The following is a 24,447-nucleotide window of genomic DNA, read 5'->3' as shown; positions in this document are numbered from 1 at the left end:
GACCAGCTTTATGCTACTTTTGTTTACATCAACCTGACTTACAGGGTCGTAACGGATTGGGCTCTATATACGTGTGGGCGTCTGGAAACGGTGGGCGAGAACATGACAGCTGCAACTGTGATGGATACACAAACAGCATCTACACGCTGTCCATCAGCAGCACCACCCAGTTTGGCAATGTACCGTGGTACAGCGAGGCCTGCTCCTCTACACTGGCAACCACTTACAGCAGTGGGAACCAGAATGAAAAGCAAATCGTAAGTACTATATTGTCTCCCTCACAGTGCAAGGACAAGAAACCATTATCTCTGCCACTAATTTATTTAAATAATAGCGAGCACAAATATCTTATCAGATTGAATGGCATTATTGGTTCTTTTACAAATTTCTAAAACCTTGTTATTGTTTTTCACTCTTAATTATCCTGCCCTCCTCTCTAAAGAGAACATAGAGGTTCGGTTCTACGTAAACAAGGAAATATGTTGGGGATTATTTACTTACCGCTGTGAACTGCAAATGTGCAGCAACTGTTCAAAATGTTCCGGCAGGTCCTGGCTGTCAGGGCATGCTGGGACTTGTAGTTGTACAAAAGTACTTTATCATTTTTTGTCTCTTTTAACAATGGCACTGACTGTCCCGAGAGTGCCAGGATGAGGCCCAGTAATATTCAATGCCGCTCCATTTGAATTTGGGAATTAGAGGCTCACACGTTTATTTTTCAGGCCCGGTTCATCTAGGGAATTCTGACCAGGCTGTGGCTGGTTTCACAGTCACTTTTGACAGTCAGACTCAATGCTACAGATTACCCTGTTTTAAAGTGTGTCTGGCCAGGGGTCAAAGTTGTTTTTGTTGATCTTTAAAGCTGTAACTATGTGTGCTGATGGCTATCATCATCATCACATCTCTACAACAAGGTTTACGGAGATGCAACAGATATACCTCCTAAGTGTAGGCGACATCTCCATGTGGCATGAATCCCTTCTGTACGTGCCTTGCTCTTCCATATCGCAGATCCCTCCATGAAGGCGCTAGGGCCACAAGTTCCGTGTAATGCAAAATTCTTTTTCATTTTACTGGGCATGCAGATTTTTGTGGCACAGAGTTGAACTAGCTTCCTTCCTTCTAAATCAGGCCCTATATGGTTAACACTGTATAGCATTCTGGCTTTCTTGATCCTATGATTTGATGTAAAAGATGTCTGCAATTGTTATGTTATTTAAATCCCCAACAGTATCTGCGGGGCTGGGCTGTTCCCCTCCCCCAGATGTTAGTTGCATATCGCTGTACCAAGTGTGTACTGTTTGTCATGTAGCTTGCAGTGAATTTCAACATACAGCCTGAACAAATTGTATTTGTTTGCTGTAGACCCATTCCAGGAGTTTTCTGGAAGAGTGAAGGGCAGTTCATATAAATAAATAAGAAATGTGTGCGTGTAGTTTAAGCCATGATCTTAGTGCCCTTTTTACGTATAGTAACCGTCAAGTTTCTATTTTACTAGATAGTTATTTTGTAAAGTAAACCCTGGAGATAGTTTATTTAATGTACAAATACCAGTAACAAATGAGCAAATCCAAAAATGAGTTGCATGTAAATGAGCAATAAGTATGTGTACCCAAAATTCATATATAGCAGTGGTAGGGAACATGTTCCTTTTTCGTTTTAGTGTACATAAGTGTGTACATGTCCTGAAAACCTGTGTGGCAGGACATGCTGGTACTTGTAGTTGATAGAAATGTATATAAATAGGCACGTTCTAGAAGCAGAGACTTTTTAGTGTGCTGTATTCATATGCATGCATTACCTGTATCTGGGAATTTGTTGCAACATTGTCATTTTGAGAGTGGTTCAGAGTTTCTATGTTTTCTCCATCAGGTAACGACTGATTTAAGGCAGAAGTGCACAGACACTCACACTGGGACGTCCGCATCAGCCCCTCTGGCTGCAGGGATTATCGCACTCGCTCTGGAAGCAAAGTAATCATTTTGTGCTCTAAACCCTACCCTGTATTTTATAGAAGTCAAAAGGCGCACTAAAATAACTACTACTTACAGTGCCCCTGTCACCTATGCACAGTGTAGGCTGCCACTTTGTGTACTGTACTAATAGTCATGAGATTGCAGCCTATCAAGTCCCAAGGAATCCCTGACATTACCGAGACACTTCTACTCTCATAACTGTATCTATGATGTCATCGGGTCTTATGAATTTATAGGCTGCATTTACAAATCATTTATTTTAAAGGTGTTTGACCAAGGTGAAATACATTGTGCCGCCTCTCATAATTGCATGAGTGCAAATGATCTGCTGAGAGGATCATGTGCTCCGTTCTCTACTGTATAATAGCAGTGACATGTTTTGGGGGCTTTTTTTCTGAGAGTGCTGATTGGTGTATTTTTAAATGTAATGCTACAGAGCTTGTATTCAGCCTTCGCTCAAATGTTAAATATTTTCCCATCTGTCAGTGGCACTCTCTAATATTGTGCATCTGGGAATCGATAAAAATATTTGCCTAACACAAAGCAATACTGTATAGTAAATGCAACCTTGTTTCCATGACAACAAAATAGTTAATTGGTACTATAAAAAAAATATATCCCCAGCCCATGACTTGGACACTGAAATTCATAATTGAAATTGTTAGTTTTTGTCCTAAATCAAATGAACTTTCATTGCAACATTTGTTCCCCATTTTCTCATAGTAATAATCTTACCTGGAGGGATATGCAACATCTAGTTGTAAGGACATCAAACCCAGCTCACCTTAAAACAAATGACTGGATAACCAATGGAGTTGGACGGAAAGGTAATCTTAGTAGGCTTTTAGTGTTATAATGTTACCGTGGATATGACTGCCATCAGCGGTCTGCTGTGTGTTTTTTACCTTTTTATTTATTGTTTCTGAAACTGAATGTAGCAGTGTATTGATCTTATAGATGTCATCCAGTGTTTCATATTTTCATATACTGAAAAAAACGTTTTCCCGTGACACTTGGAGATTGATTACCTCTAGTTACAAGTGGAGTTTTTCTCTGGAACAGATGTAGGACCAATAGTCAGTAAATAATAACTGTAAGGTTTGTATATTCAACATGTTCTAGTCAATGACTGTTCATTGTCTGGGTGACTTCTGTCCAACAGGGCTGAATATAATATCTAGTGTAACTACTTCCTTACAGATGACTTAAAATAGAACCTTTGATTTTAATGAGACAAAAAAACATTTATTACTACAGGGGATGCCCTTAGATGACCAGAAAGCTTAACCTTCCTAATTGTGCCTCTGTTATTGCACAATAAATCAGGAAAAAATTGCAACACGCAACCCAAGTCCAGATATGAGAGGTTTATGTACATAAACATTTGTTATCAGGACACCTATTGCCCTCTAGCTCTGTAATGCCAAGCAAGTTGTGTTTACACTGTTGTAATAGACCAGTGCATGGACCTAGAAGTTGTTATTGACAGTTCTGTTCTCTGAAAGTACACGCTGTCCAGTATAACTTCATGGCTTTTTTTTTTATTATTTGTTTGAGTCCATCTTCGTCCATCTTCGTCCACCCCCCACCCTTCTTATTGTTCTCTACTCATTCTTATGGAACATGTTTTGTGTGTTCTAGTCAGCCATTCATATGGATACGGGCTGCTGGATGCTGGGGCTATGGTTGCTCTTGCTAAAAACTGGACCAACGTGGGACCTCAAAGAAAATGTGTCATTGACATTCTCACCGAACCCAAGTGAGTAGTGAAAATTGTATGTTTCTTCCTCTGGAGCTAACATCACATTATATCCAGAGGATCTACTACTGTATGTACAATGTATGGACCTTTGGTGATCATAGTGCCTGCTCAGTTGTTGTGGCTGACTACAACAATATCATATATACAGCCAGCTACACTCCTTCCATTGCATTCAGAGTGGACAGCGGTAAGAGCGTCCTGGATCTACTGGTATTTCTCGCTTTCATTGGAAGGGACAATATATTGAAGTAACCATATTCCTGTAATTGTCACAAATATTCTGCCTTACTAACACCCACCGGTGTAATGAGTCGTCCCAAAAATCCTTTATTTAAATTTTTTTAACAAGAGGAATATGTGGAGTTTTGGACTTTTTTCAAAATCCAAATCTCTGTTGCACACGTTCTGCACAAGGCTATAATTTTACATTTTATCGCTTTTTAATTTATGATATGTCAAAAGATGAATTATCCTATGAATAAAACTAGAATTTGTGAGCCATAAAACTGTGCCTGGAAACGCAAGCCTTTATGAGATAAATGTGTCATCTCTGGTATCTCAGGAAGCCAGCACATTTTGGTGTGAGCCTACACTACTTTGATCCAAATTGCACAGTAGTCTTGCTAATGAACACTGGCTTGTTTTATGGGGTCAGAATCATCTTCATATGATGGCTTGAATCATTTTCCTCATGCTGTACTGCACACGATACGTTAATTACTGCAGCCTCTTATACTGCCAGTGCAGTGGAAGCTGGCTGGAGGTGTGTCGTTCCTGGCATTCTGATTGTAAGTATTGAGCTTTCCTCTCTGATTGTGCACAATCCATCTCGCCAATTAGGAGTAAATTGCAAGACATCAATTACAATAAATGCTCTGCAAGCTGTACTGTTGCTCTCAAGTACTTGGCTTGAGTGTGGAATGGAATTAAAGGCATGCTAGTATGGCTTTGTCACGGCAGTCTGTTAAATCGTATTCTACATAGAGGACTGTTAAGCTGATCAAAATGACTTTGCGCCAAGTGAACTTGCAGAAAATGAGATGTGCAGCCTGTGGTTTGGGTCACAGTGAGCATCTCCAGAATCTGTTTTGGGGTCCTATGATTGCTAGGTAATATTGGGCATGGTGGCACAGTGGTTGGCACGTCTGCTGCGGTTAGGAGTTCAGTTCCAACCAAGGTCCTATCTGTGTGGAGTTTGTATGCAGTCCCTGTGTTTGCGTGAGTTTCCTATGGGTCCTCTGATTTCCACCCACAGTCCAAATATAAAAAAAACAAAATACTGGTAGGTTAATTGGCTTCTGACAAAATGAACCCTAGTGGGGGTGTGCAATGATAATCAATGGCAACCACTTCTTTTTGACTACCTAGAACAGTGATGGCTAACCTGTGACACTCCAGGTGTTGTGAAACTACAAGTCCCAGCATGCTTTGCCAGTAGATAACTAGCTGATAGTTGGCAAAGCATGCTGGGGCTTGTAGTTTCACAACACCTGGAGTGTCACAGGTTAGCCATCACTGACCTAGAACAATGAGAAAATAATTGCACCCCTGGCACCTGGGTCCTTAACAGCACTGGCCTACATGGTGAATGCTCCTGACCTGTAAATGAGTGTTATAATGTACCACCGCTCCTGTTCTCTGAAAACGGCATTCTGTGCATCGCAATCATCAAGGGAACAAGTCTTTCATTCGTTAGCATTTCCCAGAAATTAACATGTATATCATTTTGTAGTCTGTGTGCAGAACACATGTAAACGGATACAGCTCCTGCTGTTATTACTAAAGTTGCTCCTCACTGAAATAATGATGCTCAGTCAGTCCTGGGAACAGACGCCGTATTACCTGGATTTGGCTCTTTGGGGGATTTAGACACACAAACCATTCACACCTCACTGGGTCAGAGCCAGAGGCTCCACATGGCTTCTGTCCAGCGGAGCATGAATGGAGCCCTGCTGGGGAATACAGCTGCAGCTCTATCTTGTGCTCTGCTTGTGGTTGGGGTTAAACAACCTGGTTCCAATAACCCTTCAGAGTTATTTTATTTCTCTTATGTGCTGTTGGAGCTATCTGCAATGGATGCATATCCCCTCTAGAACCATAACTGTTACATGTGTTTCCTGTAAGCGGATATCTATTAATATTTATTTGTACCAGTTGCTTCTCTTATACAATCGAATTTTGATACATATGGGTAAAATGCCTTCTGTCATATGTTTATACTACATTGTGGTTTTTGTAGGCATGTAAGGAATACACATTGTACTGTAATAAAGAACAGTGGGACGTGTTAGGAACACCTGGTTCTTTGGCAGACATTCTACTCTAACTCGGCTTGCTTCCGTATTGGCAATGACAGGGTCTAATTTGGCATTTGAACAGTGCACAGAATCCGATCTACTATATATCCTGTGTCTTGATTGGCTTTGTCCAGAGATGAATTGGTATAGAGAAGGGAGGTTGGATCTCTGACATTTTAATTGTAAATACACCCATTATTAATTTATTTCTCATGTTCACTTGATCACTCAACCAAGTAAATTTCTAGTCCTTATTGTGTTAGCAGTTTGTATTACGCTTTCCAGATCCTTTGTTTGGTCTCTTTTACCATAATTAATTGAATGAGCCATGTCATCTCTTCCAGTTCATGAGCTCATGGGATGGCAAGTGACCTAAATAATGCAATTGTTTTTCATTCGGCAAACAGGATCACTAATTGACATAAATGAATGCCGCAATTCTTTCTAGGGACATAGGGAAGCGGTTGGAAGTCAGACGGAAAGTGGAACCGTGCGCTGGGATGTCCAATTACATCAACGCTTTGGAGCATGTTCAAGCCAGGTTAACTTTGTCCTACAACCGCAGGGGAGACCTCGCCATTTATCTGACAAGTCCTAAGGGCACTCGCTCTTGTTTACTGGCACCAAGGTAACCGCACAACCGTAAGCTGAGTGTCCTGTTTCATGTGATTATTTGCCGGCGAGCTTTTTTACGAATTGTATGTTAAAATGGTTTTATATGGCGAGTTTTACTTGTGGCTTCTTGCCAGAAGATGTTCCATTGTTACAGCTGCCCTGTAACCATTTGTTAACTTGCAATCAAATCCTAATGGGTTAGCATTGCTGCGCCTCAGGACATGGGTAGGATCTCTGTGTGGAGTTTGTATGTTCTTCCCGTGTTTGTGGGTTTTCTCACTCAGTCCAAAAACAGGTAGTTTAATATTAGTGTTTATTTGTATGGTAGAGAATTCGGATTGCGAGCTGCACTGGGGCATGGACTTATGTGAATGATTAAACATTCTGTGTATAGTTACTCTTCTATGTAAGTAAAGTTAATAACATCTGTGCATGTGCCTCTTCTAAACAATATACATAAATGTTATTTAATTAGTCTTGTCTGATTTTAGACAATAGACCATAACCTGTAAGTATTTGTGTAGTCCCTTATAGAGAATAATGGTTTAAGTAGAGTAGCTTGTCCTCACCCTGACCCCCTTCTCCCACAATGCTTATGTCAGATTTAATTCTTATATATTGCTCTCTGTAGTCTATTGTATTGATTTTTACTGACTCTATTGTTTCTCTTGTCACTTATCTGTACTTTTTTCTGTTTTATGGGTTGTTGATTGTGTGGCGCTACGGATTCTGTGACACTATACAAATAAATTAAGAGGAGGATGACCATGCATTGCTTGCACACTGTGATATGGTGGTCCAGTTACTTGGCACAGCCATGACACTGCTACTACATATTGGAAGTGTTGCCCTGTAAAACAATAGTCTTCCTGGCTGTGTGTCCAGGGTCAGCATTAATTTCCCAATTTTTCGTACTGCTTCAGGCCTCTCGATTACTCTGCGGAAGGTTTTAATGATTGGGCTTTTATGTCGACGCATTCTTGGGACGAGGACCCAGCTGGAGAGTGGGTACTGGAGATTGAGAACGCCAGTGGCAACAATAACTACGGTGAGTTTCCCATTGAGACTGCTATCCATGTATGAAGTGAGCCCAACAAATTAATGAGCACTGTTAAAATACATGAAGGTCTTTTATACAGTATCAGTTTGATGGCAGTATCTAATGATGGCTCATGTTGAACAGTGGAGATGGACAGTCTTTGGCTCTTGTTATACAAACCCAGCATGTGGTTGCATCTAAAGCTTGAGATTTAGGAGATGGAGTGGAGATGTTGCCTATAGCAACCAATCAGATTCTAGCTATCATTTATTTAGTACATGCTGCAAAATGACAGCTAGAATCTGATTGGTTGCTACAGGCATCTCCACTTTTTCAAAACCGCAGTTTAGTAAATATGCCCTTAGTCTGTCTGTAAGTTAGTTAGCTGGTAACCCTAGAACGGGGCAATGACTGTACTTCTCCTGGACAGTACACTTGTAAAATGTTGTGAATGCTATTCTCCTAGAAGAAACGTGTGCACTATTGTCTGTACAAAGGCACCGTTACCACCTCTCACCTTTTCAATAGTCTCACAACAATCTCCTTTTTGCAGTACTCCGCAAAGCTAGGCACAGAGCACAGCACCTAATCCATAGTTATCAATAAATGCCACTCATCGGCAGTGCTTACCTGCAAATGTTACCATCTTGCTTTACAAAGCCTTGTGTTTTGGCGAAAATAGAGGCACCCAACCCCACCAAAGAGGATTTGCACTATTCTTCGTCCATTTTGAAACTCTTGAACTCTCTTATTTGGCTCGGCAACCTGAGGTGCAAAATATCAGCAGACCTCAGGCAGTGAAAGGGTTAAAGAGGAAATTTTGTTGTGTGTTTTTTTAAAAAATATTAATAACTTTTAAATGGTAATCCAATCCCTGCACCAAGAGTACAATCCTTGCAGCATATTTCTGTCAGCTTGCATTCATTTATGTGTGTATTTTCTAAAACCACCTCTTTTTATAAAATGTATTGCTTTTGCGTTATTTTTCATTTGTTTTTATCTCAAAATCATGAAGCATTTCCAGCACACATGGTACAAATTTCCTGGAATGAAGTTGAAAAATCCCTAATAGTGTTTCAATTCCTTGTTGTTTGAAATGGCACGTGCATAAAAAATTTAAACCAAATGTTTCCGAAATAATGAGATCCCTTTTGCTAAGTACATGGCAGGCTGTCAGCGCTCTACAGTAGTGATTACATGCTCAGACCACGGATAAACTGTCACATCTTGCCATTTACATAGAGCCGGTCTTGTGGTCTACAGTTTATAGGCAAATTGTTGAAGTGCAGCTGATCTCTTCTCTAGGTATTTGAAGAATAAAAAGTTGGGGATGCTTCAGAGATCATCCGTGATATTTCCAGATGCCACCTGCCGATTATGGAAAATATAATTCTTGAAATTGTTCCTTCCATTAAATTCAGCTAAACAGTAGAGCTGTTCAAGCTTCACAAACTACCCGCATAAAATGGGAAGCCACACTACATTACATACGGAGTTCAAGGGATAACTAAAATAAATGCACTTTAGAATGCACGTTGCTATATGTAAAACTGTTCATAGGAACATTCTCACAGACACACATGTACATAGAGGGTTACTGATGGAAGGTTTTCATTATGGAATGATTTGGAGGACAGTCATGAAAACTGGTAATTACAGAGAAGGTAGCATTGCCTATAGTGCAATTTTCTTTTTCTTTTTTCTTTCTTCTAGTTACCTAGAAAAAACAATGTTCTCTATCTCCCATGGCCTCAGAATGCTGGTAACATAGACTGAGGCTTTCATTTTCTAGTGTGCACTAAAAGAATCAAGATTCTGATTGGTTGCTATTGGCAACATAACTTTAATGTGCTTTAGTGTCCCTCATTGACTTTGTAGTGTTGATGTTGAAGCTTTGTGCCCCACTGTGATCCCATTATGCTATGGGCTCAGGGCCAGTTGGTTTTTCTCATGTTTGTAATTTGAGCTTTAAGTTGTAGGTGTGTAAAATGTTACACGTTTCCACACAACCATGCACATGAATGTGTATATAAGATGTCTTTTCATGTTTCACTTTTTATTCTATGTCTAATGCTGAGGAATATTGTTGCTGAGGTACAATTTCCTGTAAGTTACTTGAAAGTGACCACTGTGATTTTAGCAGAACCTAATGAGGTGGAGGACTTGTGTTGCCTTCTCCATTGGCTGAATAATGATCATATTTGAGCAGTGAAAATATTTATTCCTTTTCTTCAATGAAACCATTCTTACACGGCGAAACAACTGACTTGAACTGTGCCATCACCATATTTGTCCTGCTTTAACCATCTGTTGGTGCATTGGCCCAATCTGACCTTCCAAGTCTGTCTTTTGACTCATGCCATCCCTAAGAACTTTTAGACAATTCTCAAACCAGACCCATAAAAAATTAATGTCAAAATAAATGTTCTGTAAAGCATTTGGGGCCCTTCTCATGGGGGGAAAAAACTGTATTAGAAAATTGGTGAAACAGTGTTCTACTGTACAGAGCAATAAATCCGCTATTTGACATTATATATTAAAGGCCATGTCTTACTTAGCTGAATAATATGCATGACCCAAATGATGGAATTATATTTAACTTAAAAATATCCCCCCCATGCTCTTCCACCTGCAGGCTGCCATGTTTAGAGGGAGGTGCTTCACTAACTAGACTGACAGATCACCAGTGACAGACACACACTTCTCAGTCTAAGTGGATTCGTACACAGGGCAGACCAGTGATGTCACACTAGCTCAGATTCCTACAGACTTTTTTTAACCTTCAGCAGATCCCATTAGGACACTGTCCTTAAAGATGTAGTAAGAGCCTCCACTATCTGTAATGGAGGGGGAGGGTTTAGAGATCTGTAATTATTTATAATGATTTTCATCTGGATTAATGTGAGATTTCCATCTTCTTCTTAGTATAGTTATGATTTCATTGTTATAACTTTGCAGCGACGTAAGCGGTATACTCTAACATTAACATTTGTAAACTATACTTTGTGCCAACAGCTGCTTAATTAAGGCGGGAGAGAGTCAGAGCTTTTCTAGATGATTCACTTCTGAGAGACCATAAAACGTAAACTAACTGCAGAGTTAGTTGCTGCCGTATAGCTTGGAGAAGAATGGATGTATATTCCTTGCACTGATAAACAAAGCAGATATTTATTTCAGTTAGTGTATTTGTATATACAGAATTGCCTCTATTAAGCCAGATCTCCTGTATAACTGGTGGTATAATTAATGCAACATTTCAGCACATGGTGTTCTGTTCGTCTGCAGATCTGTGTGTTTGTGCATTTGTGGTGTGTGGGTACGATAAGGGGAGGAAATAGGTATTTATTTACTACATTTTGTCAGCCGTGTGAAGGATTGAAGCCACTTGATTTGGCTTGTTACATTAAGCAGCCCAGCATGTGGAACTGAGTGAGAGGAGAGGGATCTGCGATTTGTTATCACACAGACACAGATGGGTCAAACCGCACAAGGCTCCAATTAGCTGCTTAGTATTCACATCCAGAGTCCTGTCTGCTCACAAGACACCTCCCTATACCTGAATAAGAGGATTGTTAGTGACAGGAGCTGTGGTTCTGCCTGCGTATACAGCAGAGACCTTTTATTTCTTATGTTTAGCACAGACGTGTCTGTGTGATGCACGGTCGCATTATAAAACAAAAAAATATGTGAAGTTTACTGCTTGCACTCTGGTTCCTCATCTCCTTACTGGAGCCTGAAACTTCCAAACTGCAGCTACAGAGACCCACCCTGTTCATTATAAATATCATCAGTCAACGAGCTGTCCTGCTGAAATTTAAAGGTGAAGTAACTTACAAATATGTGTCATGGTAGAAACCAAATTACCATGGAATTTCCTGCAAACTACTTGTTTACCATAACAGACAGGTGTCTTGTTGCGTAAGGATTAACTTGATGACTTTTGTAAGGGGATATTTGTCCCAGTTATCGTTTTGCATATAATCCCTCAGACATAGAGAGAGTTTCAAAATCCTTAACTCAAATCTATATCTCTAGATATCTATAGATATAGATATAATATATATATGTGCGCCACAACGTTTTCTCTCTTGCTTGGGTTCAGTACACCAGCCATGCAGAAAAGTATTGAGTGCCTGTCCAAGGTCTGTTGTGACTATGAAGTAACACTAAACACAAGTGTGTTACCACAATTATGGTGACGTCAAGTAATGCTGAACAAATTAGTAGATAGTTATATTTTCATCAAAATTCCACACCTCTGCCCTCCATCAGACACCATGTCTGCAAAATATGCCAGCAACAATATTGATTGTAGTTTGTCCATCATATGAATCTAAAGAGCCAATCATGAAATATGCACTGATCATTGTTTTACATAGATATCCTGCCAAGGGCTCCATGATTTACTACTTGATGCATTCCATAGACTTTCCAGGTTACAATGTTGTGAGCGTTATCTGGTATTTTACAGACCAGTGTTCATATATCACAATATCCCGCTGCACTCGTAGTGTAAGGCCGTGGAAATAAAGAATAGTTCTCCTAATGGATGTCAATGGATAGGTTAGTGTGCTATGCTATGTTACTAATGTATAGTCTGTCATTCTTTGTTTTCATAGGAACACTGACACAGTTTGTACTGTTATTGTATGGTACAGCGTCTGATGCTCCAAACCTCTCCGATCAAGTTGATGGTGAGGGGTGTAGAACTGTGGCGTCCAGCCAGTCCTGTGTTGGTGAGTATTCCATTCACATTGCGTTCGCAGGGTATGTGCAACACAACCTGAAGATGCACTGTACCGTCATATACTGTCCCACCTTATTCTATCATCTCTACAACTGCTTGTATTGCTCTTAAAAGTGTCCAGACCCCACAGTACCTTAATAAATGTATATTTGTCACTTTACAGTGAATATTTAGCCATTCACATCGGTCTCTGCCACATTGGAGCTTACAGTGTAAATGCTCTGCCACACAAATGTACACACGTCTGTTTTGACAGCACTGCCAACCCTTTCCGAGAACTGGGCTGCCAAGAGCTGTCCGGTTACAAACTGTGTTCTAGAACCACTTCTTATCCATTTCCAGCCTCCAGGGTTTAGTATCTTAAGCAAATTAAGTATTATTCATTTTGTTTTCTGTTATAACGCAAAATTTTATATACATTTATATTATATTATGAGCGGTGGACCTACTATATATGGCTATAGAGGGTATCGCCTTTGAACGTTCAGACCAGAAGCAAGTTGGTGCATTCAATAGTTGTGATCATTGATACAAAGAGCCATATGATGGCTCTATTGATGTGCAGTAATTGTTACTGCTTGCTTCATCTAGTGCCTTTTGTAGGGTCACATGACTCTTCAGTTACTTGTAATAACTTTATAATGTACATATCTCTTACCTGCACCCATCCTAGTACAGGTTACTGATATTCTGATATCTTTGGGCCTGATTCATTAAGGATCTTAACTTGAGAAACTTCTTATTTCAGTCTCCTGGACAAAACCATGTTACAATGCAAGGGGTGCAAATTAGTATTCTGTTTTGCACATAAGTTAAATACTGACTGTTTTTTCATGTAGCACACACAAAATTGATAGCTTATTTGTACACTGAAATTTAAAGTTGATATTTGTGTGCTACATGAAAAAACAGTCAGTATTTAACTTATGTGCAAAATATAATACTAATTTGCACCCCTTGCATTGTAACATGGTTTTGTCCAGGAGACTGAAATAAGAAGTTTCTCAAGTTAAGATCCTTAATGAATCGGGCCCTTTGTAAGTAAATAATTTTTATTGATTCTTTCAGCCACTCCTTTTTGCAATTCCTGCTTATATGTTTTTGTTTTTTTTACAGTTAAAGTGCACCTGTCCTCTACATAGAGTGAGGCAGCCATTTTGTGGGATGAACCAGTTCTTCATGAATATTGCTCATGAAGTCCCTCAGTAATGTCAGTAGTTCTAAGTGAGGAGTTTACATTCTTATGAACACAGACTCCGCCCATAAAATGTCTGCCTCCATTGTGCTTAGATGACTGGTGCACTTTAAGAACCTATTATGTCGTCCTCTAGATTTGCAATGTTTTACTGCAAAAATCCACACCATCAGTTTGAAAGACTAATATTTGCATTGATTGCTCTTTAAAATGAAATAGTCTGTCGTCTACTTTATTGTGTATTGGCGTTAGGATTCATGGGTTTCTGGTGGTGGGGAGATGGAGGTTTGTGTCTGACATTTGGTGATTATGGCCTCTTGCAGGGCTATGTATACTTCACCAAGAGTACGTAATTTGCCACAAAATGTCACCAGTTTGTCCTACTTTAAACCCTCCTGTGTGTGTGCGTGTGTGTGCTCTGAAACATTGATATACAGTACTTTGCAAGAGAATAGGTTAAAAGAATAATTTCTATCACTCATCCTGCTTGAACGCATACTGCAGAGATTTCTCCAGAGAACGCCCCATAATACATTACTTCCATCTGAAGAGCTTTCCCATCACCGGAGCACCCATCCTCCTCATGCTAATGAGATGCTCCAATCTAATTAAGGAGTAATGAGGGCTCTATTTCTGCTAATTAAAGTGTTTTCTGACGAGTGGGTCAGGTAAAGGAACGAAGCACCACATGTTGGCAGTCAGATTAATGCTGTGTTTTGGTAGGTATTTCCTTGTTTACTTCTATAGCAGTGTCTCTGAGCGCCTCATCCACTTTACCGCTGGGTCTTAAGAAGCCATTGTAACTTTGCTCATTGCATTCCATCCAAAGTCTGCTGGTGAGAATCGCTCTCTGGTGGACTGCGCTAAATCCTTCACAAAATGCAGCTGTGGAAATAATACTAAACCTCTTTAAACACTGATAGCAGATGGCCTGCATATAAAATAGTTTCAAATCTTCAATGACCAAATCCGTCCTCCTCCCTTGTCCTATTAACTCCTATATCTGTCTACTTTATATTGTTTAATTTTTTTTATTGGCAAAACTACACCCCCGGTCTTAAAGGGGTACTCTGCTTTTTGTTGTCTCCTCAGAGTAGCTTATTTAACTATGACACTAGCTATAGTTTGACAGAAACCGCCATCTACATGTGACGGCCACATGAAGCTTTCTGGTCCTGGCTGCACGATTGATAGTATTTGGAATTTACAGGTGTTGGGTTTCCTGCGTTCTCATGCCAGCAATGACTGATCGCAATATACAGACGTTGTGGTAGTGTAGCCTATACTACTGTGACATCATAGTATATAGTACAGTATATCTGTTATAGCTAGCAAGAGGGTGCAGAGAAATAAGAGCCTATATACACCAAATGGAGAACCCCTAATTGTTTCTCTCTTTCAGTCTCTGCTGCTATTAGTCCGACTGTCTCTTGTTTTCTCACCTAACTCACATCCATCTTTCTCATGGCTTCACTAACTTTTCATTACCATGAATGATGATCGGTGGAATTTATCTAGTCTATCATTTGATTGGCACCTGTCACTCTGTATGCAACATTTTGGCTGTACTATCAGCAGAGCATCATTTGCAGCTGTAGACTCTTCATTTCCAGACTTATGTGCAGGGATTTTCTGTATCTTTCTAGACCTAATTATTGTCTTATGATTGTTGTACTTTACACATTTCAGGCTTAGTGTCCCGAATATCAGACAGTATGCACTACCCGATCTTCAGCTCGGACACTGTTAATCATTAGGATAATCTTCCCATCAGATAGCTGTGATACATGAATACTGGTCTTGAGGAATGCCCAAGGCTTTTTCAATACTAGTACTAGATTTGTCTGCTCCCTCTTTGTTCTAAGCTGAGCTACATCTTCAATATTGGAAACACACTTCTGTTTCCTGCTACCTCTGTGCTCTCTCCAATAACCTCTCATCCATTCTGTATTCTGGCGATCGGTCTCTGTCTCTCTTTGATTGTTCGTTTGTGCAGTGAATGTTCTCTCCTGGGATCACAATGGACAGAAGTGGGGCTGCCACTGCTTGCTTTATTTCATGGTTAAATTCCTGTCTGTCGGGGCTGAAGGTCTCTGTATAAGGTAGTGCTTATAGGTTTCACCAGTATAGCTTTAGATTTAAAGGATAACCATGATTTTAAACAGACCCTCGCATCATTAAATTGGGAAAACCTGTGAAGGCTTCTCAGCATAGAAATTAGTATTGGTCATATTAACATTGTGATGTTAAATAAAATCCTGTTTAAATATTAAAAATTATAGGTTTGTTTCTAAATATACCTAAAATAGGGTAATCCACCCCAGATATGAGAGTTTAATTTTGGGCCCTGGCAATTTGCATGTCTTATGATGACTGTGTAGATGGAAATGGTTCAGGCAGGCTGGTTATTGTTAATGTAAAGAATGTTTGTCATTGAAATGCTTCTACTGCATATGATCAGTGTATGGTTCTGACGTCCTCTGTCTTTGTGCAGTGTGTGATGAAGGCTTTTACCTGCATCAGAAGACCTGTGTGAAGTCCTGTCCTCCTGGGTTCGCAGCCAGTGTCCAGCGTATCCAGTACACACTGGAGAACAATATAGAGCCTCTACAGGCCAATGTTTGCGTAGCCTGCCATTCTTCTTGTTCTACCTGCAAGGGCACTACTGCCAACGACTGCCTCACCTGCCCTGCTCACTCACACTACAACATGGTGGACTTATCCTGTTCACACCAAGTTCAGATTAGCAGAGAATTGGTGGAGGTGAAAGAAGCGGCAGCTGTGGTATCCTCGAACTTGCCAGTAATTGTGGCTAGCCTCAGCTGCGTCATGATAGTCATAGTCTTTGTCAGCATCTTTTTGTTCCTTCAAGTGCGCTCCGGGGTAATCCTGGGCAGGAAAAAGTTGTATATGTTGGACAGTGGGATCATCTCTTATAAAGGGATCCCGTCAGACATGTGGCGTGAAGAAGGATTCTCGGAGTCTGATGTAGAGGAGTTTGATGCTCACAATGAGAGAACTGCTTTCATAAAGCAACAGAGTACCCTTTGATGATTATGACACCGCCGCACCAAAATGTCATACCATGCTACAAACTGCGTTTAGGTATCCTTTCAACACTGGACAATATAGAAACTGAGGTAAACATCAGCGTTCTGATTATGATTCCATCCAGGGCTCTGGCAAATGCCCAGGAAACATCTAAATCGTTTTCTTGTGAATTGTCTTTTTGTGTGTGCTGTTTGTAGATTTTTTGTTTTTTGTTTTTTTTTCCTTTTTCTTCTTTCTGTTTTTTTTTGTTTTGGTTTTGTTTGTGTTTGTTCAATCATTTGTATATTTTCCAAGACTGTTGTGTTAAACTTAGTGCCTATCATATCTCTATACTGATTCCAGGTTTTATTATTTCTGCCTGTTGAAGCAGATGTCAAATAACCCTTTCAGTGTCGGAGTGGAGAAATTTGAGTCCATGTGGAAGCATTTAAAACAAATCGCTTCACCGACTGGAAATTTCCTTGTATGTTTACAATGCATTTTACAATGGTTCACTGGTAAATATTACATCAAAGTCTAAGTGCAGAATTGGGACTATGGTGATATCTTACACTAATGAGATTTTCTCTATCCAGTTTTGACAGAGACATATCCCAGTCCACATAAGGTAAACTTTAATACACATTGTAGGTGTTTGTGTGAGGCATAGTGTACAGACGACTGACTATTAAAAGAACACTTTTATAGTTTATATTTTTTAAAACTTAATTTGCAGCATTCAAAAATGGCTCCTGCGTACAGTAGTGTATTTCACAGCAGTGCACTGTGGGAACTGCAGTGTCATGTCATGCTTGTTCCACACCTCTTCACACACTCAGGAAAGATGGGATTTTTTATGTTTACACAGTTTGTGAAAATTAATTGTCACTCACTTTGGCAATTGATAACCTAACCCTCAGTGCTTAAATTTAATTACATACTTAAAGGGCAACACACAACACAATTGGAAGCTGCATTTATGGGATATCTTATCTGCATTGTCCAAAAAGCTCTGAAAACCAGGAAGAATAATTAAACAGTAATAGCTGGTGCGCAGAATGTCATACATACAACATAATCACCAGGTGTCGCCACCTACAGTCCATATAAGGAACATTACTAACCCATTTAGAGACCGTCAGGATTGATTTGTTCAGTGTTATTTGGAGTGATGTTCCAAATGATGGGGAAAAGTGCAAAGTCCCAAGCATTCCTGGCAATAGGTCCTGTATCTGTGTTCACATTTGCTTGTGGTTGAGCATAAATATTATAAAATTTAGATTTGTCTCTGTTTTAATAGAATAAACAGGGTAAGAACAGCTTTGGCGTAGATCTTTCTGGGTGCAAATTGATTTGTAGTTGGACATAGTAGCATGATTTTGTACCTCACAATGTGTCCTCACTGACAGACTTAATATTAGTGCTACAGAGAGAGTCAATGATTGGTTCCACTGTGAGAGCATTTGGCTTAACGGGTAGGTACTGTATTGTATAGTGGTCTAGGAATCTCCCATAAGTTAGGGTTTTCTATTTTGTGAATGGCCTTTATATGGCATAGTTGCCATTGAAGTCCGTTTTGTCAGTAATTCCTATCCATAGAGAGCAGACGCATCAGTGACATCTGCAGCTTATACATTTCACATGTTGTGATTGTGTTAAATCAATGATGGCCAACAGGCCGCTGACTCCGATCAGGTTATTACAATAAAGCAATCAGCAGGCATTATAAATGCGTATTTAAAATGCCTGCTGATATGTTAAAACAATACTTTTACTCAAAGAAATAAACACCTATCCGTTATAATTCATTACTAAGATTAAGGGTAATGTGTGGCCCTTTGGGAAGTTGGAGGTTGCCAATCACAGTGTTAAACGCTTATTTAACATTGAGCCATAGTTTGTACAATCTCAGTGGTTGAGCTTGAGGTTGCCATGGTAACGACTGTGCACCGTATACAGCTTCTGAGCCGCTCTGACTTAACAGAATTATTCTGACACTTAAGCAGAGGCAACACAGCACATATCACATAATATTATATATTACACGATTCCATTGTGCCAGATGGTTGGTCATGACAGAATCATGATGGTCCAAGTAATTGCCTAGTAGATAGACATGAGTTTAAACTTCCCCAGCAGCTTGAAATTGGCAATGTGATGCGGTTTATTATCACTGTGTTTTAGAACGTAGAGTAGCAGAAGGGATAGACCTTTCCCCTTCTCAGGAGGGAGTTCAATTGGAAGCGAAGTCACTCTGTGGCGATGTATCCGCTCATGTTTTCCTTGCGCCCCGTAGAGGTGTGCAGGGAAATAAGAAGAGATTCTTTACCAGAATAGACTGTGATCTCTTCCAATTGAATTCTCTGCTTGGTGCTTATATATAACCTGTCGCTTGGTATAACCACTGTCCATGGTTCGCTTACAAACAACTGAAAAGATAGTGATTAAAACTTGGAAGTTGATCTAAAGTTAAAGTGCACAGTAGATTATTTGGCTATTATGCTAAATTGTATGGTTCTGAAGGGAACTTTTTAAATTTCATGCTTGTCCCTCTTGTAAAAATAAGATAAAATGCAAATATACTATATTTTGATTTAGGTGCTTTAGTAGCCATGTTGGTTCTTGACATTTGTACAGTAGATTAGTGCCAGGACACAGTTACCCTAACCAGACCTAAGACTACATGCAAGAGGAATCGTTCTCTTGCACTAAGTGAATGTCTCAGCACTTTAAATTATACCTGTCTATATAGAGTGGAGGCAGCCCTTTTATGGACTGGATCCATGGAGAATGCTGCCCGTCAGTGTGACATCACTGAGGCATGAGGTGCTTTGTGCCTCATTCTACAGTGATGCCCCTTTCTCCTAGTGAATTGATAGGCTAAATATTGGTCCACAATATGGCCGCCTCTAATGTGTGTAGGCTAGAGGTACTTAGTCTAGCCCTATAATGATCAAAATCGATCGGCTCATTATGAGCCATGGTTATAAATGCGGCATGTGAATGATTAGTATTCTCCAACGCACAAACCTCTGGTTCTGTGTCATGCACGTGACCAGTTTGGAAGGTAATCCTGTTACTAGGTGTTCATTGGATGGGCTTGCATGTGAAAAGCGTTAAAGTTAATGTTTCCTACATTAAATGGGGCTGGCTGTTCACTAATGAACATATTGTAGGGGATGGAAATCGCGGGCAACTTTGCAATATTTATTACGAATGGATAGTGTACTCAGCGGCAGAAGCCGCCCCAGGATTGGATGTCTGAGTCATGTAAGCGGCTCACATCCTCGTCGGCTCCTCCCACTGCTGCAGTTACTTATCCAGTTGCAGTAGTTTCCATTACCTGTTAAGCCAAACTCTGGTCTGTACAAAAACAAATTAAACAGCAATATCAATAATGACACTGACAGACTCAAGAAGGGAAGAGGACAAATGTAAATGTGTACATATCCACTAGCATGCATTTAATGCAATTCCAAGTGCATTGTTAATATTACAAAATGCCAAGTCCTAAGTAGTCTTCATTGGAAGATCTTGTCATCGCTCTTTGTTGCTTTAATGCGTTGCTGGCGGCAAAAATAGGCCCCTGCTTTCACTATCTACATCCTCTCTACGTCCCATCTAGCAGCTCAGGAAGCACCTGGTCTAAATTATTATCCAGACAAGGAACTGAAATATCCTGTTTTAGTGGCAGCGAACCTTTAGATGTTCCCAGATTGTATTAACTCTTCTGATGCTGAAGAGAGATCTCACATTCTGCTTAGTGAAATACAACATGATGTGAACCCCGGTGAGTATTGCTATCCTCTTATAGTTTCCATGGCAAATGATTAACATCATAACCTCAAATTCTGTTTCAGTAGTGTATGGAAGCTTAAGTCCGTTTTATCCATGTCAGAAGGGGGAATGGTTAGTCATAGTGAGTATTAATGGCAAAGAAAGAAGACCAACCAGGTCAATTTTTATGAAGTTTAGGGGGTAAATGTACAGAGGTTTTTTTTTTTTGCAAATAGCCGATATTCGTCGAGCTTGACAGGTAGATTTAAAAGGGTATTGTGTTTAAAGGCAATAATATATAATATTTAAATGGTTTTGGAATTCTGCCAAATCAAAAATGTGTCCATATTATTAAGAGATAGATGACTATAACTGGGGTTGGACTGAAACTGTGTTTTCCCCCATGCACATCAGACTTCCTGTCTGCGATTCTGAAGAACTCGTCATTCTCATTTATTTATGTAGCGCTACCAGTTACGTAGCGCTGTACAGAGAATATATCACATGCGGAGTATCAGATTTGTTTTATTTTAATTGTATGTACCCTTGTTTATCTAGAATAAGTTTAGTATGTAGTAACTTACAAAAAAATAATGGGTGATAACACACAGGATACAACACGCTGAATATATACATAGAAAGGGTCTTCTATAGCGACCAGTTAAGAAGCCATTTTATAGTAGTAATTTTGCCTCACATTCCTACTAACTATGTCTCTCCTCACTGTAGTGGTGACATTAGTGCTCTGCAGTGAGGAAATAGACCATCCAAAATGCCAAATCTGCCACTGAAGGGGTTAATTGCTAATGGTTGGAAACCTATCTGGTGATCTATAAATCCATCTCCAATTTTCAAACACAGATCTATTGCTTTTATTGACACACATACTGTGCACTATTCACAAACTGCAGAAAGTGATTGTGTTAAAATGACTCCTTTGTTCTCACCATGATTTGTTTTTGGCATGCTTTATGTGACATATTGGTAGTCTTTTTTCTTCTTTTTTTTTTTTTTGCTTTTAACATCTTCATCCTGTCAGAAAAGCACCGATTTTAAGGAATCGTAAAATAATTACGTGCCTTCTCCCCATTTCTGCTATGATTTATTACAAATGTTGCTGCTGGTCTGAAAATTTCAGCACAGATCTGTCTGTGGTCAGAGGACAGCATCACCAGAAAATGGCCGCTACATGAGCAATAAAATGGTGTCCTCTGCTCGTACAGCTGGGTGCTGAGGGGCATGCCTTTTTTTTTTTAAAGGTTGCCCTAAGAATGTCAGTTACATGTGTTGCATGGGGACTTACTGACAAAGGTCTGGAGAAATCCTTCAAAAGTTTTGGTGTTTGTTTTTCCTTCCCTACAGTAATCTGACACAATTTGCAGGGCAACTCGCTTGTTCTAAAATGGAGTCGGTTACGCTGAAGTTCTGCAGCTAATGCTGCAATATAAGACTATTTATATAATCCTCTCCTGCAAATTGGAAGAAATTCTGCTTTCTATAGAGATTGGACACCTGTACTTTAGAAATCTGAATCATGTGTATGTACTAATGGACAATTTATAATGTATGGAGAGAAAATAAAATTGAAAACTATTTTTGTATATTTTTTTTTTTTTGTGCACCGTACATTTTCTTGTAATTTAAGCAAGACAGTTGCTTCTGATTATTATTTTTTATTTAATGGATGTGGATATAATGTTGACTAGAAAGATTTAAAGTTATTAAATATTCAAAAACTATGCAACTTAACTGAGGCGTCTGTGTATTATTTATGATGAAAAAAAACACACACATGAAAGTCCAATAATGCCACACACTCATTTTAATCATTGCTAACAACACCAATTTAAACATATATGAGGCAGTCATAATTATGAGTAAAACTTTTTTTTTTTTTTTTTTTTTATTTGTGTTGTTGAAGCATATACACGAGGGAAGACTACAAACACCCGGTACTAGACAGAATGAAGATTACGGGACTTAATTAGTTCCACATTCGATGGCACCACCGTTCTGCAAACCAGAGACCAAGTCAGGTTTCTGTGTTGTGGGGGATTTTGGCTGGAAACATTTTTGCCAATGTTTTTATTTTATTTCTTGCATGGTTGTTTGCAATGTATTTATAGGAATAAACGACTTTCAAATACTGTTTTCCTACACAGTGGGTGTTTATCACAGAAGTTGCCTCTTCTCACAAGATCAAATCAGAAGTTAAAAATCTCCCCATTGGGATACATTAACTTTGTTGTCCACAAAAGAAAAGCAATTAACTCTGTTATAATGTAGAGCTTTTACAGCTGTGTAAAATGCAAATAGCACATGTTTCTAATCCGTGCCATCAGCCAGAATGTGACTGCAATTCACCTGACCTATTCTTATTGCCCGACCACAGGTATCCTTCATCCCTACTCCAAATCATATACTAGATAGAGAAGGTTTGAGTTCCACCCTACACTTGTTAGGCGCAGGGCCGGATTTACCGCTAGGCAACTGCCTAGGGCCTAGCGGTCCCCAGAGGGCCCAGTCAGGACTGGCGGTGAGCAGGGTAGGCAAGGCGGAGGAGCGCTCCCCTCCGCCTGCCATCCCTCTGTCCGCCGACATACTAAAATAAACTGCGGCTGGAAACAGACTTAAAAAAAAAAAATGAGGAGAGACTGCCGGGACCTGAGACTTCCTTATTGTTAAGTGCTTGTAATCTCTATTCAACGAGAGGATCGCGAGGACAATTATAGCTTCTGTGCACTAAGCTATCTCTTAACTTTGCTTACAAGAGGAACCATCGTCATTGGGAGTGATTTTCTGTCTGGACAGATTAGTTTGGTGCGCACCACCCAAAGGAACAACTGATTTCAAGAGCCGCTGGTGCGGTAATGAGGCGAGAACTATTCTTCTCTTGTCCCAGAGGCGGGTAAGCCTTTTATGCTTAAATATATAGTGGGCTATTACCGCTAGGACTGCTGAACAAGTGGTACTCCATATACCTCTTATACGGAGGAATGCTGTTTGTATCCGGCAATGTGACACTCAGTGTGAGTCAATTAATACAAAGTATATAATGACTGGAGTTATTTAAACCTCTCATTTTCTAAGGAGATCTACTGATGTTATATATATCCATACCAATACAGGATGTCATCATACTTGGTCATATGGAATGAGAAAGCTAATTGCAGTTTTTCAAGGAGCACTCATTGGTTGCTACTTATGTATTTCAAATTTCTCAAGAGGATATACTAGGATATTTGTGTATTTTGTACTTGTGTATATGTGAGATCATTATGGTCTAATATTTTATTACTATTAAACTTTAAATGTTTAATAAGAAGTGAATTTGCGCATTCTTCTCTGATATTGTGAAGGGGCAAAAGTGGCAATAAATGGGCGATGTGTGATGATTGAGGGACAAAAGTGACAAGGGCACATCCTTGGATTTATGGTATTATGTTTGCAAACAACTTAAGTATTTCTGTCCTGACTTAAATACTTATTAGGTTGTTTTGACCCAACTACTTAAAAAACGGGACTGCTCCGTAATTATTTAGGGGTGCCTTTTTCTGCAGCAGGGTGGCCTTGCTCTTTTCACATGTTAGGTACGCCCCCAAAGATGCAAGCCACGCCCCCCTCTTTTGGCGGCATCCTTTCACTTCTACTTAACTATAGAGGTATATGGTAGGCTGCAAAAATATAGTGCGATGGATTGTTTCAGGGAGGGGGCCCAAAACCAGTATCCTGCCTAGAGCCCCATGAGGTCTAAATCCGGCTCTGGTTAGGCGACCCAGTCAGTGCTACCTCCCATAAATTATTAGCGCAGTTCAGTACAGTGTATGTGTTCTCCCATAAATTCTTTGGCAAGGCTTGTTCTAGGTGGGCAGCGACTACATTTACTGGAGCGGGGCTTAGACTAATGTATATTAACATTTTGAACAATGGCTTGGTCACCTAAGGTGCATCGTTTTTCCTTATCTCCTTGGTTGTTGAAAGGGTTTATCTGTGATTTATGCATTAAACA

General features: G+C 39.7%; 1 protein-coding gene across 1 annotated transcript in view; it reads left to right on the top strand.

Moving 5' to 3' along the window:
* FURIN (furin, paired basic amino acid cleaving enzyme) overlaps positions 1-22,187 on the top strand; it is a 119,599-nt gene extending 97,412 nt beyond the window's left edge. Inside the window, exons 9-16 of the mRNA XM_075207833.1 lie at positions 45-257; positions 1,873-1,973; positions 2,700-2,803; positions 3,618-3,735; positions 6,484-6,663; positions 7,574-7,698; positions 12,309-12,425; positions 16,126-22,187. Of these exons, the coding sequence (XP_075063934.1) occupies positions 45-257; positions 1,873-1,973; positions 2,700-2,803; positions 3,618-3,735; positions 6,484-6,663; positions 7,574-7,698; positions 12,309-12,425; positions 16,126-16,682 (1,515 nt within the window). The 3' untranslated portion in view covers positions 16,683-22,187. The remainder of the gene's footprint in view (positions 1-44; positions 258-1,872; positions 1,974-2,699; positions 2,804-3,617; positions 3,736-6,483; positions 6,664-7,573; positions 7,699-12,308; positions 12,426-16,125) is intronic.
* The last annotated feature ends 2,260 nt before the right edge of the window (positions 22,188-24,447 follow it).

The sequence above is a fragment of the Mixophyes fleayi genome, chromosome 4, assembly GCF_038048845.1.
Source record: "Mixophyes fleayi isolate aMixFle1 chromosome 4, aMixFle1.hap1, whole genome shotgun sequence".
In the NCBI taxonomy this organism is placed as follows: Eukaryota; Metazoa; Chordata; class Amphibia; order Anura; family Limnodynastidae; genus Mixophyes; species Mixophyes fleayi.
The sequence above is the reverse complement of the archived record's forward strand: the minus strand, read 5'-3'. Positions and strand labels throughout refer to the sequence as shown.